The sequence below is a fragment of the Dissoconium aciculare genome (genome assembly GCF_010015565.1).
Source record: "Dissoconium aciculare CBS 342.82 unplaced genomic scaffold K489scaffold_5, whole genome shotgun sequence".
NCBI classification, from domain to species: domain Eukaryota; kingdom Fungi; phylum Ascomycota; class Dothideomycetes; order Mycosphaerellales; family Dissoconiaceae; genus Dissoconium; species Dissoconium aciculare.
In genome coordinates, this window is record NW_022984955.1 from 1,672,309 (window position 1) to 1,688,799 (window position 16,491).

Genomic DNA, 16,491 nt, shown 5'->3' on the forward strand with positions numbered 1-16,491 from the left:
TTGCTGTCGCAGCATCTAATAAACCATCACTTCGAGACTACTGGGTCAAAGATATCGAGACCAAATATGGCGACTGGCTATTGTTCGCATGCTGCGTGACCACAGGGCTATTAGATACGAGTACATTTCGCAATTTCGGAGCGTTTGTCTCCATGCAGACCGGTATGTTCAAGCCTCAAAGTGTAAACGCAATTTTTGGGTAGGCCCTAAGCTGATGGTGGTTGTAGGAAACACGGTCATTCTTTGCTTGAGTTCTGCCGGATTCCCGGACGGCCAGGTGAGATTTCGCTCGATAGCATCAGACTCGATGGAAACATAGACTGACAGTCATATCCCAATAACAGCCATACGCATGGGCGGTAACACTAATCTCCCTCGTCTCCTTCTTCCTCGGCGCTTTCGTCTGCACACGCGTATCGAATTTCTTCGGCGCTAAGCGACGGGTGGTGCTTACGGTGAACATGTTCATTCAGGCATGCCTCATCGCCATCGCTGCCGCCCTGGCCACCGGTCACATTCTCATCTCAGATATCGAGTTCCACGGCAACGCCGCAGCCGTGCTCCGGGATCCGCGTCTTCTCATTCCCATTGGCCCGCTGGCCTTCCAATCCGGTGCGACCATCGCCACGAGCCGATTGCTTGGTTTCGGAAATGAGATTCCTGTCACCGTCTACACCAGCACATACGCCGCGCTCGCGGCCGACCCGAAGCTCTTCGTCGCGCCGACGAAGAACAAGCCGCGTGATCGTCGAGTCTTAGCCGTCATCAGCATTTTCTGCGGCGCTTTCATCTCAACTTGGCTGGAGCGGAAATCGGTCGGACCTGTCGCCTCCTTCTGGATGGCTGCGGGGATCAAGTTCTGCTTGGCTGCATCGGTCGCTATTTCGTTCCCAAGGGGCAAGCCTGCGACCCCGAAAGCTTGAAAAACGATGGTTTAGCTAACGGGACATGATGAGGATATGATGATCATGCGACATGAGCTCTCGAATATTCTGTATAGGATCATTTTGTGGTCTCTTTTCTTTCTACGCGCATGTCGTTGTACAGCGCTACAGCTTTTGTTTATTTATCAAGATATCCACCGATGAATTGCGAAATTATGTCATTTACTGACTGCAGCAACTTCTGATAATCTCGTTTCACTCGTGGTAGCGAAATACCTGCTTCTCTCTCCTTGCTAGCACAATGCGTTTCTGCCGCTTTGTCATCACAAGGATGCAACCAACACTTGAGATTACACCTTTAAACGATTGTCGCGAAGAGTCTTCCTGGATGAATGTTGTAGATACGGAAGCGGGGGCCTTGAAAATGGTCACTTTTCCGTTCCTACCCAAATCAATGAGACAAGTATCTCCAGATCATGACAACATGCGAACCCCTCATTCAACAATATGACATCCCTCTTGTCTCGATGACCTTTTCGTGCATCTCCCTCCTGCCCGCCATGTACATTTGGTCTGCGGGAAACTTTCCAGATATAGCTTGGTGGCACAAGGACATGCGCCTGCTGTATTCAATCGCACGGACCCTTACTCAAAGAGTATCATTCCTCGCGATACAGGATTCTCACCAGTACAATGGCACATTTATGCAAACCAAGTCGTGGGAGACAACTGCAGTGTCCAGCCACGGTCGCCACGAACGACACAAATGCAGACGGGATCTTCAAGCCTTGGACGATGGAGCGGTCCTTCCGGGCTTGGCAGATCAAGGATCAAGAAACCTTCAAAGAACCGAAGACGAGCGAAGGTACATTGAGTGGAGCGATAAGCTGTGCAGGGAGTACATGCGAACACGTTACCGTGCTCGCTTGGCAGTGCGAGCCGAGGAGAGCTGCTTCAATGTGTTGTGATCAGATATTTCCGCGAGCGATAGGGCATTGCCAAAGGAGAGAGAGCTAGTAAGATTGATGCTGAACTTGGCGTGATGGTTTCAATGAGCCTGTGAGTGGCGAAGCTCGCTTCTCCTCGCTTGAGTCGGACAATCGTAGAAAGTGAGGTCGATGTGGCGACGATGTATCTTTTACAACGCCAAGTACGAGGTTCGGCGTGTGTTCGATGGAACGTCGACCCGTTATGCGTAGAAGGGTGGTTGATGGAGGGGAATCCTGGAGGAGCGGACGGTGCCCAGGGCAGCTAAAAGTAATCTTGGCAATAACCATGGGCTTGGCTGCCAGCTTTATCCAGGCGGGGACAATGCACGTCAACACATGTGCAGGCGTAGTACGTACAGTGTTTTAAAGTAGTTGAATTATGATACGATAAGAGATGCAAGATAAATGGAAAGAATGCAGTTGTGTGGTGCATAAATGGGTGTGGAGGAACGGAGATTGGGATCTTCACTGGCGGCCACGCAGAATGCAAGTATCTCAACCAACGACAATTGTTGTTACATGCATATACGCCACCATGCTTTTGGAATAGAGACAAGGCTCCTGAAAATGTGCATATTGTACAAGGGCCACCAGCGAAGCTTTCACGCGTGACAAGTCAAAGGTCAAGGATCAAGAGGGTTCAAATGCACCCTCCTGGCCGACGCCTTGGCGTTGTGCGAGCCTCCCGACGTTTCCCTCATGCTTTCAGCTCGAAAGGCCGCAGATGCCAAGTCCGCCACTATCTCTGATGTTTCTGATAAACCCCATGGTGAGAAGTGGGCGCCGTGAGGGACGAGGAAGCGCAACGATGTTTGGAATAGCCGTGTGGTCGCAACAAGTTCGATCGAGATAGACTCCTATTCAGGCAGGTAGCATCTCGGGGTTTCGATGTCCGAATAGCGAGGAGCGCGAGGCATTTGCAAAGATCTTGGCATGCCATAGTGTTTTGCAACCGAAACGCGCGAACGTTTTCAACATGTTTCCGCTTTGCAACGATACTGCTTCAGCTCACTCGTCCCTCAAGCACAGAGAGTTACGTTCGGCATGGACGTGGTCCCTCGAAAGTCGTGACAATCGAGCGATGATCATCCCCGGTGGATTTAGGTGATTGATCCGCAAGCGTTCCAGTCCGATGAGTAATCCGCGAGCATTCCAGTCTGATGAGTAACAGGGGCGTTCCATCCCCAGAGCGCAAGGTTCCGATGATGCAGTTGATAGCACCGATACTAAACACCACTGAATTGATCACCTTGTCCAACATCCCCATTGCGGAATGCTGCAGCACGGCCTCTCCTGAGCAGGAGTCTTCGCTGATAGTCGCGTTCTTCTCGTTCCCGTTGGATTCGAGCATCACGCTTCCGCCGCCAGACTGCTTCAATCGTTCGCTTCGTCTGTGCTTCGCCTTCTTTGAAATTGGCTCGTGCAAGCTGTACGACTTGGGAGATCTGCTCAGGCGTGTAGACGAAATTCCAGGTTGACATGAAGTCGGATTTTAGAGGATCGACGCCGTCGACTTTATCGTTGGCGGTAAAAGGGAAGTATATTAGCGCGATGCCGGCGTCTGGGTGCGAAAGGTGAGAATGGTCGTCGCAATCGGCATCAAGGCGATGGGAAGGGGGTTCTTCCATGAATTCGGCACGCTCTGCAGTCGTTCCCACCCAGACGGTGCAGTGCCCTAGGTCTTTGGCCTTCGCGCCACCATCAAGGGGCTGTAAAGAACCAGCTTGGGAGGTTGCTGCTGCCGCCGATTCTTCTGCTTCGTCCATTGCTTGAGCTACCTCTTCCACAGAGCTTTCTTGTGGCGGCCAACCTGCACCCATGGGCCAGCCTTTGATGTTGCGCTGTTGAGCATATCCATCCACAGCCTTGATCCAATTGTCGCCTCTGACGTCTGCGGATGCATCGAACGCGATTATGATGTCAACGTTGCGGCCAGGCCGCAAGAGTGGGTAGATCGGCAGATTGTTTGACATGCCTGCATCCATGAGCTCCAAATGATTGGCCTCGTGAATGCTGTCAGGACAAGACGAGGGCAGCTGGCCCTTCAATCCAAGAAGATAATTGGGAATGACTGCTGGATCAATCGGGTGGACTTTGACGAATTCGTCGTCCTTCTCAGCAAGCATCGCGTCCAGGCGGCCGAATCCGAACGATTTCAGCATAGGGCTGACCTCTTTTAGATAGTGTGAAAGAGTCGCGCAGAAAGCGCTGCCCCAGATGCCCATCATGAGAGGTACGCGAAGCTCAGGAAGCGAGAAGCCATTGTCTCGCCACATCGTCTTACCGCCCTCGAAGCGACGTCCCATAGCCCAAGTCGGAATGCCAGCTTCGAGTTCCTCGCAAAAGAACTCATATGGTGTCCATTCAAACCATTGGAACCAGTCGTAGTGTTTTGCCTGGAACCGAGCCTCCTTGGCCTGTTGAGCCAAATCTTCTCCGGGTGCTGTAGGAATTTCGTGGCGAACAGCAGTATAGATAGGGAGCGGTTGGCGTCCATCGTCGATATAGTGGCTCTGATTCGACACTTTGAGATCCCAGTCGCTGACACCCAACTCACCCTTGGGCACCATGAGTCGCGCAGCTAGTAGTAGGCCATATACATCAACGAGTCCAAAATCAGCATCAGGAACGCCACGAAGCTTCTCAACAAAGCCGCTCAAAATGTACTTGTTGGTAGGTGCTTGGCTAAGCAATCCAACGGCCGCGGTGGGGTCGGCGATATGGATGCCAATGCGATGTTTGAGGTGATTGATGATGTTTTGGTGAGACAGGCCCCCTATTGATGAATAATACAAAGCTTGCAACCAACAGCTGCCACTGACGCCGGCGCTGTACGTGACAACGTCGAATAACCCTGTTTCATGGGCGGAAAGATACGACGACGCCCCAGCGACTAGTGCTCTCAATCCACCTCCGGATCCGCACATCGCGATTGTAGGCACATCGTCAGGGTGGATTTCTGATTCCGGGACATTAAGGTATTTGGCGAGAGCTTTGGCGGTATGCTTCCGACGCAAGCGGAGAAATTGTTGCTCCTGCTCACACAGATCCTTAGAGATCCTTACCTCTGCGTTCCAGACGATTTCCGGATTGATCTCAGGATCATGTGCCTCTTCCCAAATTTCGTGACTCAAGGACCAGGGTGCCATGGACAATTCGTCCTGCAATTTGGCGACAAAGCCGGGCAGCGAGCGTAGCCAACCCGGGACAACCAAACGTGCTAATGTATCCCGCACAGATGACAAGTCGAGTCCTGTGAAGGTGTCATTGACGGCAGCAACAGAGGCCGTAGCCTTTTGCCACGCAGTCAAATCGCCCTCCGAGTCAAACACAGAATGACCTCTTGTCTGTGGAGGAGGCGGCTGAGTACTCGCACCTGTCGGTTCTAGAACAAGTCCATGGCTGACTTTGGTTTTATTTGATTGCTTGGACGGATCGCTGTTCTTGTTGTCGGAATACTGAATTGCAGATCTCCAAGCCGTAGGATCGTGACTATCTAATGAGTGATGGCCCTTGTATAGCAAAATTCCGGAACCCACTGCAGCTGACGATCCAGCTCCAATTGCTATCGCATAAATGCGATTGTTGTTGGCGCGCCGCACGTTACTGATGGCGCGCCACATGTTGACCGTTAATTCTGAGAGCCTAGCACTTCAGTGTTGACATCCGTGTGGTAAGTGTACATTGACGCGATGTGCAGTGTCGTCAACAATGAATGAGATTGATACTGTACTTGAGCTGGGTCCGGGCCAGAAAGGTTTTCAGCCGCACGATGCCTGAAAGATCGTCCAGGACCTTGCAGGATGTGGGCTTGACAAATGATGGAAGGAAAACAAGCGCAATGCTGCGTGCGGATCTCCAACTATAACCTTGGAACCCTAGGACATTTTCCAAGGTCGAAGCGCGACCTTGGAAGTTAAACCTCGACTTTGCACGTCACATCATTGTTTTAGCTTGTCCAGCTAGTTTTACGTACCGTGCGTACCTACAGGATGCGGCCAAAGAATAGCCAATGGGGAGACTCCCGAGGTCCCGTGGCGACAAGAGTGCTTACTCATCAAAAACATGTCTTCGTGATTTAGTCATCCCAGCACTGTCAACAACAGTGATGCATCTGCCTCGGCCCGCGACGACAACAGTCAGAGACGGAATGTATCGAACCATCAGATCTCAAAGCTTCTCCCACAGTGATCTTGTTCGAAGGAAGTGTATCGATTCAAGAGCGGAATAGGCGTTGAATCACCCGGCCGCAGAAGGGATTAGAATGACGAATTTGCGAGCTTCGACTCGGACTCTGCATCTCCTCTTCAGATTGCACCTGAAGTCGGACCGGTGGAACCGTCGTGTTCCGTTCCGACGTAGATAAGCGTACGAAGCAATGCACTCTTCGATCCGCGTAACTGTGTTGTCTTTGAAGCGGAATATCTCGTAAAGTCAGATGAGAGTCTCGTCATGTAGGGCTGAGATTGAGGGTGAAGGTGACATTGAAGCTCACCTGGGCAAGGTTTCCGAGGTATGCAGGTGGCATCTGAACCGAGATTGTAATGCATTGGGGTTATTGATTTTGGACTGCAAGGTGAACGTATAGAGCCTCGTGATATTGTGCCATCGCGTTGTTCTGAAACCGGACGACTGTCATGAGACTCTCGGTGAGACGGCATGCCACGTGAGAGCGACTGCCACAATGCATGAGAATGAACAGGATGGCGTCGCCATTCTGCGAACTCAAATCCACGACAGACAGACATGTGGCGCAGGCTGCATGCATGGCCACACCCAACCACATACAACACATCTTGAACACCGTCGTCACCAAACATTGCGCCCGCTCAGGCTTCCCGACCTCAACGACATGATCGCCTAGTCGAAGCAAGTCTTTACGGGAATGCGACGTCTCTAAGGATTTCACGGCGGAGTTTGCGCGACAGCGCGCACATTCAGAATGAGTGCCCACCGCCATGCCGCCTTCGCGGAGGAGGCCGCCGAGGTGGAGGTCTTGTACGCCAGCTTGGATAAGATGAAGTCGGTGACGAAGAAGATTCAAGGCTCGATGGCGCGACTCGATGAGACGGGCAGGACGGTGCAGGATGCAATCGGACCCATCTATGGCAATACACAACGTCTTCAGGCACAGAACACCAACATCGACAGAATCCTGGCAGCCATAGAACGCGTGAAGCAGCCTCTTGACATGCGCGGCAAGGAAGAGCGGATCTTGAGGGATAAGCCGGAAAGAGTTGGACTCGCCGAATACATTGCTAGCATAGACCGCACCAACCAAGCATTGCGAGATCTCAAAATGACCAACATACGCTCTAATCAGAATGCAATCTCTGAGCTGAGCAAATTGCTAGCAGTGGGCACTGGCAATCTAGAGAATGTCTTCCGCGATCTTCTGCGACAGGATTCGCAACCCATCGAACCCCTCAAGCAGATCATGCAGCGGCTTGAGTTTCCTCGGATAGCTGCAAGTAAATCGGCTCAGCTCAGGACGATCAACAGCCACATCTCCAATAATATATCGCAAATTGCACCGTCTGGGGAGTTGACACCCTCGGCGAAGATATATTCACTAGAAAGAGGGCTGTACCTGTCTTCGTCGTTGCAGAATCTGGCCACCGCCTGCATCTCGACTGCACGAAAAGTCAACCCATCGGCCACTTATAAGCCTGGCAGTTGCGCCATCGAGACTTATGCGAGCGGTATACAAGGCATGTTCATTGCCGAATATGACAATATTTGTCCCATTTTCGGTCGAGAGGAATGGGGACCCGTGCTCTCCGCCACATGTCAAGAGTCTTTGCGTGTTTTCTCATCAACACTACGAGATCTTGACGCGCACGTACGGAATCACTTCGTCACTGACTGTTATCTCGCGTATGAGATCATGGACGTGGTGTCCAACACGACGTTTCAAATTGAGAATCGTACGGGAGAGCTCAAAGCGGCGATGAATGACGCTCTGAAGCCTATACGAGAAACCGCAAAGGCTTCACTTTCCACGTTGATCATTGACATCAGGACCAAGATCAGTCAGGTCATACAGTTGCCAGCAGATTGCAGTGCGCTGCCCATCACGTCCGACGCAATGGGCAGATTGCAGGTGATGACCACCTATTTACCACCTCTGAGTAGCATCATGCGAAGTCTTGGAGACGGCGGTTGGCAGCAGCCCAACGCTGTGACATCGAGCGCTTCTGTGCCAACTTTGAAATCTTTCGATGTCGGTGCGGATGGCAAGCAATTATTTGCGCACTACTGTTCAGATACTATCGATGCACTGCTTACTAGTCTCGAGCTCAAGGCCAAGACTCAACTCAAAACCCGTGCAATGCAGGGTGTCTTCATCGCCAACAATCTGGCAATCATCGAGCGTGCAGTCCGCTCGTCTGAATTACAAAATCTCTTGGCTGGCGCACAACCCAAGATTGACAGCTGGAAAAAGAAAGCTACGCAAAGTTACCTGGATATGTGGAAGGAGTCTTCTGGATACTTGCTGGATGTGCAGTATACCTCGAAGCAGCCACGGCCATCATCGACAGGTCAAGCCATCGACTCGGCAGCCATCCTCAAGTCGCTCAGTACGAAGGATAAGGAAGCGATCAAGGAGAAATTCCGAAACTTCAACATTTCATTTGACGACGCAGTTCACCGCCAACGACTCTTCAAGATTGAGCCTGAGGTGCGGCGGCAGTTTGTCAAAGATGTGCAGATGTTCATCGAGCCGTTGTATGCACGCTTCTGGGAGCGATATCATGAAGTGGACAAGGGCAAGGGCAAGCATGTGAAATACGACAAGTCCTATCTCAGCAGCGAAATAGCTTCTCTCGGTTAGGACGAAATGAGACAGCTTCAATAATGCGCCGCGAAGTCATCAGTATGATTCATAGCGGACCCTTCTTTGTTGCTGATCCCGACCGCGCAAAATGGTGGCCAGACGGAACCTTTCACCAAAATAGTCGGAAGATGTGGAATGGTTGTCGCTCGCTGGGTCATGTTATAATAATGATTACATTAAAGCCCTAGATCTTAGGCAGGCACCGTGTGTTTCCATGTGCACCGTCATCCGAAGCGCGCTTGACGCCAGCTCGGACCTGAGCTCGGGGATTGTAGACGAACTGTAAGCAAGATGAATCGCAAATTCGACCAGACAGGGGAACGATTCTCGTCGCTGGAGTAAGGTATAGTACAGTGACAGGCATAGCCATAACTTTATCGGAACACTTGAAGATCAACGGATGAGGTCGAGAATGTGACAGCATCGGATGGAGATCCCGCAAATTTGGGAAAGTCGATAATCTTGGCGCGTCGGTGCACGTCCCTCATTTCTCGCGGTCCCCTATCCTCCAGGACAAGTTTCTCGGGGGAAGCAGACGTGCACACACATTCCATACACGTTGGGCCCTTCTATCTACCCTCCTTCTACTCTCGCTCTCCTTGTTCGCGTTGGTCGCAATATCTCATCGCCCGTCGACATTGTCTTCTTCGACTTGGATCCTTCTCGCATTGCTCATCGGTACGTTCGCCCGTTCCTGTTCTGCGCCCTGTCAGCACAATTCCAGCCATCTCGATTCATCCCTGAGAAGGGAGCGCGAGTAGTGAGAAAGAGGAGGCATGATGGATCGGACGGAGCCGGCGACATGACATAGCTTCTTGATGCTGGACAATCGCATGGAAAGAGCAATGGGATGGATGGATCAATGCGAGGTCGTTGTGTCAATGGCGAAGCCCGCTGTTGTACAAGAAAAATGTTGGCGAATTGTCGTTTGCGCCTCCCTGGAAACGAATTCCATACATCATCTGATACCGCATCGCAACTGCCTCAAGCTCACATTTATCGAATCGCGCACTAATACCTCTCAAACAGAAGCTTGAGTAAGGAAGGCATTCCACGTTTCCTCTCCATCAGTCGCCCTGCACCACTTTCACCATGGGTAAGTTTTCCTATTCTGCGACAGCCACTTCACGTGAACATCACCTCCTGCGGCTTGAACAGCGGCATTCGCGCGGACGTGCAACTCGAAAGGAGACACGATCGAAGCAATACGTTGCTGTACTGGTCGGCGACCATGTTCACGCCAACTGTTGTTCCGAAATCGAGCAGCTTGCTGTCACGTTGCGCCGCAGACTCCAGCAGCCCAGCTCCCGCACTGGCTACTATCGCACGCGTCGTCACTCCCGATCATCCTCGAGCCGACTATACGATACATTCAATCAATCTGAATCTGAACTTGACCACTGACTCCAAATGCTCAGCAACCACCGCAGCCGCTACCGCTCCCCCCGTCCGAGCCTCGCCAGTCCCGAACTCGGCGGCATCTAATGGCAAGCACACCCTCTCCGTACGCCTGTGCGCGAGCATTTATCTAACAAAGACATAACAGCAGCTCAAACCGTCAGCTCCAAGGACCCGAAGGCTGCAGCTCAGGCTGCCAGCGATCTCCGAAACATCGTCCGCAGGAAACTGACCGGCTATGTCGGTTTCGCCAACCTGCCGAACCAATGGCACCGCAAGAGTGTGCGCAAGGGTTTCAACTTCAACGTCATGGTTGTTGGTAAGTGCGGATATACCGTCGGAGATGGACGATGAGCTTTCATTGACACGCACATGCAAGGTGAATCCGGTCTCGGCAAGTCTACCTTGGTCAACACCCTCTTCAACACCTCTCTGTACCCTCCCAAGGAGCGCAAGCAACCTTCGCTTGACTTCGCACCCAAGACTGTCAGCATCCAGTCCATCTCTGCCGACATCGAGGAGAACGGTGTCCGCCTGCGTCTGACTGTTGTCGACACCCCTGGCTTTGGTGACTTTGTCAACAACGACGACTCATGGCGACCGATCGTCGAGAACATCGAGCAACGTTTCGATGCCTACCTCGATGCCGAGAACAAGATCAACCGCATGAACATTGTCGACAACCGTGTCCACGCTTGCGTCTACTTCATCCAGCCCACTGGACACTCATTGAAGCCGTTGGACGTCGAGGTGATGCGCCGCCTGCACACCAAGGTCAACCTCATCCCTGTCATCGCCAAGGCTGATACTCTGACCGACGACGAGATCGCCGCTTTCAAGCAGCGCGTAAGTTGACAATGTCGTGCAACCGCGGAATGGGAAGAGGTCTTTTCTAACATTCGTACCAGATTCTCGCCGACATTCACCACCACAACATTCACATCTTCGAGGGCCCTCGCTACGAGTTGGACGACGAGGAGACGATTGCGGAGAACAACGAGATCATGTCCAAGGTCCCCTTCGCCGTCGTCGGCGCCAACACCGAGGTTCAGACCCCTGAGGGCCGCAAGGTTCGCGGTCGCCGCTACCCATGGGGTGTGATCGAGGTGGACAACGAGGAGCACTGCGACTTTGTCAAGCTCCGACAGATGCTCATCCGGACACACATGGAAGAGCTCAAGGAGCACACCAACAACTTCCTCTACGAAAACTACCGATCCGACAAGCTCACCGCCATGGGTGTGGCCCAGGACCCCAGCGTATTCAAGGAGGTCAACCCGGCGGTCAAGCAGGAGGAGGAGCGCTCGCTGCACGAGCAGAAGCTCGCCAAGATGGAGCTCGAGATGAAGATGGTCTTCCAGCAGAAGGTGCAGGAGAAGGAGAGCAAGCTGAAGCAGAGCGAGGAGGAGCTCTACGCCCGCCACCGCGAGATGAAGGAGCAGCTGGATCGCCAGCGACAAGACCTCGAGGACAAGAAGTCGCGGATCGAGAGCGGCCGACCGATCGAGGAGAAGGGCCGCAAGAAGGGCGGCTTCTCGCTCCGAGGTTAAGAAGACACGCGCACAACGATCTCGACAACGATCACGGCGCCTCTCTCTGTCCCTCCTCTCCCTGTCGATCCCCTCGGATCCTCGTCCATGAGCCCCCAAAGTCCGAAGAAACACCCAACCTTATCTTCTATGTGAAACCATTCCCCGCTCGGCGCCGTATTCCAATTTTCATGTTCTGTTCGAACTTTACCGATCCTTCTTCTCTCCTCGTCCGGCTTTGTTTGTTTTAGTGTATGTGCGACTCGTTTTTGTTCTGCTGTTCGACGTTGTCATTGTTGTACACCACCTCTCTCCCTCTTATCCGTTCAAAAGAATTTTCGAAAAGAATTGAAGCGTTCGCGGTGTGTAGGGGGGATGTCTCTGGGAAAGCGGTAAAGAATGGACAAGAGGTCTGCGGGTGTCTCTGTCGCGCGAATAGCTCTGGGTTCGCATGGGTTGCTGTTGCTGGTCTCTCCTTTTCTGTTGGCTCCGTCGTCCGAAAGGAAACAACGGGAGGAATCGTGGCAATGTCCTGTGGGATCGGATTGGGTCGTCTCTTGTGCTTTTTTGTGTTACAACAATCTAATGTCACTAATCTCTCTCTCTCTCTGTCTCTCCCCCTCTCTCTCTGTCTCTCCCTCTCTCTCTGTCTCTCCCTCTTTCTCTCTGTCTCTCCCTCTCTCTCTCTCTCTCTCTCTCTCTCTCTCTTTCTCCCTCTCTTCTCTCCTGTCCTCATTACCCTCTTCTTCCTTTCCGGTCTCGCGAACACTTGTGAGTTCCTCCAAATGATACGTCCACTTCGCGACATTACACGAGCGGGACTTCTCCTCCCCGCTCCTGAGCCTCGCTTCGCCATGATACCGAACTTTACACGAATTTGTCACGGTTAATAACAAGGCCCATGCTGGGGTGGACAATTCCGACGCGGACACGACATGCCCATCTGACCAGCCTCCGGGTGCGACATGAGTCGAACGCTCGAATGGCTCCTCCGGGTCGTTTTTGCTACTGGGCACCTACAAGATCCATCATCAATCCTTGGACAACAGCATTGGCAGTCCCTCGGACCTTTTTGTGCTTCCTTTTGCCCCCCACTCCCCACTCATCTTTCAGATCCGTTCCATGTCCGAAAATATCGCTCGTATATTCTCAACGGGTCGGCTCAGGAAGAAAACAGCGCCGCCATCTCTACCTATGTCCCTCCTCCCTCTTCGCGGCCAAGTCCCTCATTGATGACACACCGCCGCTGGGCAGATGTACGATTCGTGACACATACCGCGCGGCCTCGTCTGGGCGGGGACAGGGGAGGACGGGAGGGTGGGTGGTCTTTTGGAGCAGCTTCACTCGCATCTCCTCCTTTGAGCGGAATCGTATCAGTCCTGCGAACATCAACAGATTTGTCCCCTTGCTTGTCACAGTACTGTTCCAATCGTAGGTCGTGCGCAGCAGGCAAGGCGAAGGGCTCGGGAGGGGGAGAGCTTGCGCGTCTTCCGCCATGGGTGTGTATCACGTATCGAGTACTACCTAGGTATACAGTTCACATCTGGACGAGTTTGCAGTGCTATGGTCCCTCGCCGACGGCGCATGACATTGGGCACACTGTGCATAGTGATATCACAGAGACCGACTTTCGTATGGATCTCTTTGGCGGTTATGACATATGCTTTCTCCGTCAGGTGGCGGCGTGGTTGTCTCGCATTCTCTCGGCGGACTTTGAGGAAACGGGCCTACTGTTCTCTCCGACCCGGAGGAAGAGAGAGAGCGCCCTTCGTATTTGCGGCGGCAGACGATGCTCGTTTTCCCGTGTGCGGTGATGGGACGGCCGCCGGTCGATAATTGTATACCTACCGTCCCCTTGTCGCGAACGACGGGGACCAATACGACTACCTGCGAATCCCTCATCCGGGCATGTGTGTCCCGTTGTACAGGGCTGCATAGGGAGGCGGGAACCCCGTTGCGGACTGGTGAACGGGTTCGTTCGATGGAGGAAAGACAAGGGAACGAACATCCTGCATGGACGTCCAAGGGCCTGTGTAGGTAGTTCGGAGGATGTGATGGTCATTGGCGACGGGGAGACTGAGAGTGTGCATGTGAGACAAGATAAAATCAAAGACGGGCGGAACCAATGTGTTCTTTGACGATGAAGGAGAGCGGCTTTGTCGCAGTGCTACAATTGTACAGGTGCGGTGATGACAATGGGAGCAGCCGATACAGCAGCCATATCGGCATTTCATCGTCGCGTTCCAGCTTTAAAGCCACAGGTGACGCGTCTTCTCAAGCCATCTCGTGTTGAGAGAAACCTCCAAGGTTGTCGGTCTCTTTGCTTTTTCGGCCTTAATATTTTCCAGGTATCTCACACACACACTCTCTCTCTCTCGTCTATCTGTCTAACGCGCCTCGGCGTTTGCAGGTATTCATATGGATGGAGAGACACATGTATTACATATTCCCAGATTTCCGCCATGTTCCCCGATCTCTCGTCTCGGAGGACAACGGCCGTGTGTGTGTGTGTCTGTGTGTGTCTGTGGGCATGCACATGGGGGCGAGTGCGCGGTCTCCCTCTCTCTCTCGTGCCCTTTCGGCTCCACATCGTCCGACCATTGACCAAGATTTCGACTCGATAGACACATTCCGCATCTGCCAACGTCTCTACCAAGGAATCGACGAGAGAGATGGTGATGGAGAAGACGAAGAAAGGCGAACGAAACCGCGCGCCCACGTGTTTCCCCCTTCCGCTTCTGGCACTGCTTTCGTTACGGGCCTACCACGGTCAATACGACACATCGTATCCAAGCAATGACGGATGCGCTCTCCTGATCGCCCTGCGCCTGCCCTGCAGCGAAACCGTTTCGGGCGGGTTTCTGTCCCAAGTGCGACGAGGAAAGAGAAAAAAGAAAGACCCGAGGAGGAGAGGGATTCCACGCATCAGTCCCGCGTCGCCATACGGCATAATTCTCCATCATTTGATCCATGTGTTTTGTGCTGTAGGGAGAAATAGGTGCTGAACATACCTACAGGAGGTACTCGTCCCAACCTAATTTGGTGGGCTGCATGCATCGTGGAAGGCAGAGGGAGATCGGCCGATGCGGACCTAGCGCCGTCAACGGTTCATCGGTCTTCACTTTCCTAGAGCAGCCACCGTATCATTCCGCAGGTCTGCTTTTTTTTTTCTTCTCTTCTTTCTTGTGACCCTTGTCGCGTCCGTGTTCAACATCGGGTACATACATATATACATACATACATACATACATACATACATACGGCCTTTGCTGTCGTGCAGTGCTGTGTTTGATCGTTACATCCGCGTGCGTCGGCTATGTTTCAGAGAGACATGCCTCCGGTGTATCGCATGGGAGAATTGAAGGGTTTGACAGACAGGGCGGAGGTGTGGATAGGTACCTACCTAGGTAGTTGAGGAGGAATGGAATTATCAATGCCCCGATGGACGACGGTTGCGCCCGTCCAATCCATCGGGGCTGCTGCTGCTCACATCACCCAAAGCAGCATGCACGTGTGTGGGTGTGGGTGTGTGTGTATTCATCATCCTGGCGAAATAAGCATTGGGTGCAGCATTCCGCGAAAACCACTACTGCAGCTGTCCCAAGGATGTTCCTTCCATCTAATCAAACAAACCGTGCCCAGGTGGGAAGATAGATGTACATACATCGGATAGATAAAACTGGCTGCTGGCCCTGTTCGTTGTACGTACTGTAGGCCGCCCGCCTGGTGGATTCCGACCCGATTCCCTCTTCACGTCTACTATCAACCTCTTTACCCGCGTCCCACCTTTCTGAGCGAGGACAGTACCCGCCGCAGGTACTGTGGGTGGGTGTGCGTGATTGTACCTATGTACCTAGTCTAGTAGGAGCAGTAGTGCCCAGGTGGGATTGCAACAGAACAGTCCCACCACCACCATTTCACGTTATCACCATGGATGTATATCATCATCATCATCAGCATCATCATTATCGCCCAGCATCCCCTTGTCTCATAGTAAATTTCCTCCTTCGTCTCTGCTGTCCGGTCCGGAGTGGTTCACGCGGTGACACACATTACTGTACATATGCTGCGCTTGATTCCACGACCGACAAAGCCCCGGGTCATCCACCTCCCCACCACCACCACCACCACCACCACCATCAATCACCTCTACAGGAAGGATGATCATCATACTGTGCTGAGCTACTCCCACTCGTCCATCATCATCAGTCATCAACCATCGACCATCAACCATCGACCATCAACCATCGACCATCAACCATCGACCGTCCTACTCCACGAACCAACACCTGGGCAGCACCTACAACCGCAACACCACAACTTGGCCCTCACACACACTCTTTCTCTCCCTCATCTCCATCATCACCGACCGACCACTCACTCCCTTCACCGATCCACCATCGCCCTGGAACAGTGACACCCTCTCACTATCAATGATCTGACGACTCTCATCGGTCCTCCATCGTCCACGTCCAACTCGTCTCCGTCACTCGCTTCGACTTCCAGCTCCTCGGCCACTCTCGAGCAATCGCTGCTTCCCGGTTTGACTTGCTTCCGGAGTCGGTGGTCCTTGCGCAAAGTATATCGATCCGATCGCACGACATCATCACCACTCGCCCTTGCCTGAGGGCCTTCCTCTTCACTTCCCGTTGTCTTCGACCTCGCGAACAACAACTTGCTCCGAGCAACTTCCCCCTTCCATATTCACACCCGCGGAGGGTGATCCACCTGCGCAATGCCCGTCACCAGACCAGTCGCCGCCTCTCGCAACTCGCGGTCGACCATTGATGACGACGAAGAAACACAGCAGGCAGGCCGTTCAACCACCAACCTGCATGCGCAGGCTTCCGCGC

At 52.9% G+C, this 16,491-nt stretch overlaps 9 protein-coding genes across 9 annotated transcripts; 8 read left to right on the plus strand and 1 right to left on the minus strand.

Moving 5' to 3' along the window:
- Positions 1 to 20: 20 nt before the first annotated feature.
- Positions 21 to 869, plus strand: K489DRAFT_295870 (uncharacterized protein; the record flags this gene model as incomplete). The annotated part of the gene is made up of 3 exons (XM_033600303.1): positions 21 to 162; positions 228 to 277; positions 345 to 869. Coding segments are annotated over 3 exons (717 nt in total), but the record flags the coding sequence as incomplete, so codon positions are not given.
- A 505-nt stretch (positions 870 to 1,374) lies between these two features.
- On the plus strand, positions 1,375 to 2,014 carry K489DRAFT_379869 (uncharacterized protein). Its single transcript, XM_033604753.1, has one exon. The coding sequence runs from the start codon at positions 1,412 to 1,414 to the stop codon at positions 1,850 to 1,852; it is 441 nt and encodes a 146-aa protein (XP_033460901.1). The 5' UTR covers positions 1,375 to 1,411; the 3' UTR covers positions 1,853 to 2,014.
- Positions 2,015 to 2,386: 372 nt separating this feature from the next.
- Positions 2,387 to 5,496, minus strand: K489DRAFT_424186 (FabD/lysophospholipase-like protein; the record flags this gene model as incomplete). The annotated part of the gene is made up of 3 exons (XM_033608263.1): positions 2,387 to 3,030; positions 3,228 to 5,093; positions 5,250 to 5,496. The coding sequence occupies 3 exons, from the start codon at positions 5,494 to 5,496 to the stop codon at positions 2,882 to 2,884; spliced, it is 2,262 nt and encodes a 753-aa protein (XP_033460902.1). The 3' UTR covers positions 2,387 to 2,881.
- A 997-nt stretch (positions 5,497 to 6,493) lies between these two features.
- Positions 6,494 to 9,070, plus strand: K489DRAFT_379871 (uncharacterized protein). Its single transcript, XM_033604754.1, has one exon. The coding sequence runs from the start codon at positions 6,816 to 6,818 to the stop codon at positions 8,706 to 8,708; it is 1,893 nt and encodes a 630-aa protein (XP_033460903.1). The 5' UTR covers positions 6,494 to 6,815; the 3' UTR covers positions 8,709 to 9,070.
- Positions 9,071 to 9,803: 733 nt separating this feature from the next.
- On the plus strand, positions 9,804 to 11,848 carry K489DRAFT_424190 (cell division control protein 3/GTP binding protein; the record flags this gene model as incomplete). Its single annotated transcript, XM_033608264.1, has 5 exons — positions 9,804 to 9,807; positions 10,001 to 10,223; positions 10,274 to 10,428; positions 10,489 to 10,955; positions 11,018 to 11,848. 5 exons carry the CDS (start codon positions 9,804 to 9,806, stop codon positions 11,657 to 11,659), a joined length of 1,491 nt encoding a protein of 496 aa, XP_033460904.1. The 3' UTR covers positions 11,660 to 11,848.
- K489DRAFT_209822 (uncharacterized protein) lies at positions 11,849 to 12,515 on the plus strand. Its single transcript, XM_033599641.1, has one exon. It carries the CDS (start codon positions 12,038 to 12,040, stop codon positions 12,425 to 12,427), a length of 390 nt encoding a protein of 129 aa, XP_033460905.1. The 5' UTR covers positions 11,849 to 12,037; the 3' UTR covers positions 12,428 to 12,515.
- Positions 12,315 to 13,854, plus strand: K489DRAFT_379874 (uncharacterized protein). The gene has a single exon (XM_033604755.1). The coding sequence runs from the start codon at positions 12,604 to 12,606 to the stop codon at positions 13,450 to 13,452; it is 849 nt and encodes a 282-aa protein (XP_033460906.1). The 5' UTR covers positions 12,315 to 12,603; the 3' UTR covers positions 13,453 to 13,854.
- Positions 13,641 to 14,749, plus strand: K489DRAFT_209697 (uncharacterized protein). Its single transcript, XM_033599640.1, has 2 exons — positions 13,641 to 13,986; positions 14,049 to 14,749. The coding sequence occupies exons 1-2, from the start codon at positions 13,828 to 13,830 to the stop codon at positions 14,436 to 14,438; spliced, it is 549 nt and encodes a 182-aa protein (XP_033460907.1). The 5' UTR covers positions 13,641 to 13,827; the 3' UTR covers positions 14,439 to 14,749.
- Positions 14,750 to 15,598: 849 nt separating this feature from the next.
- On the plus strand, positions 15,599 to 16,214 carry K489DRAFT_210089 (uncharacterized protein). Its single transcript, XM_033599642.1, has one exon. It carries the CDS (start codon positions 15,702 to 15,704, stop codon positions 16,053 to 16,055), a length of 354 nt encoding a protein of 117 aa, XP_033460908.1. The 5' UTR covers positions 15,599 to 15,701; the 3' UTR covers positions 16,056 to 16,214.
- Positions 16,215 to 16,491: the final 277 nt, after the last annotated feature.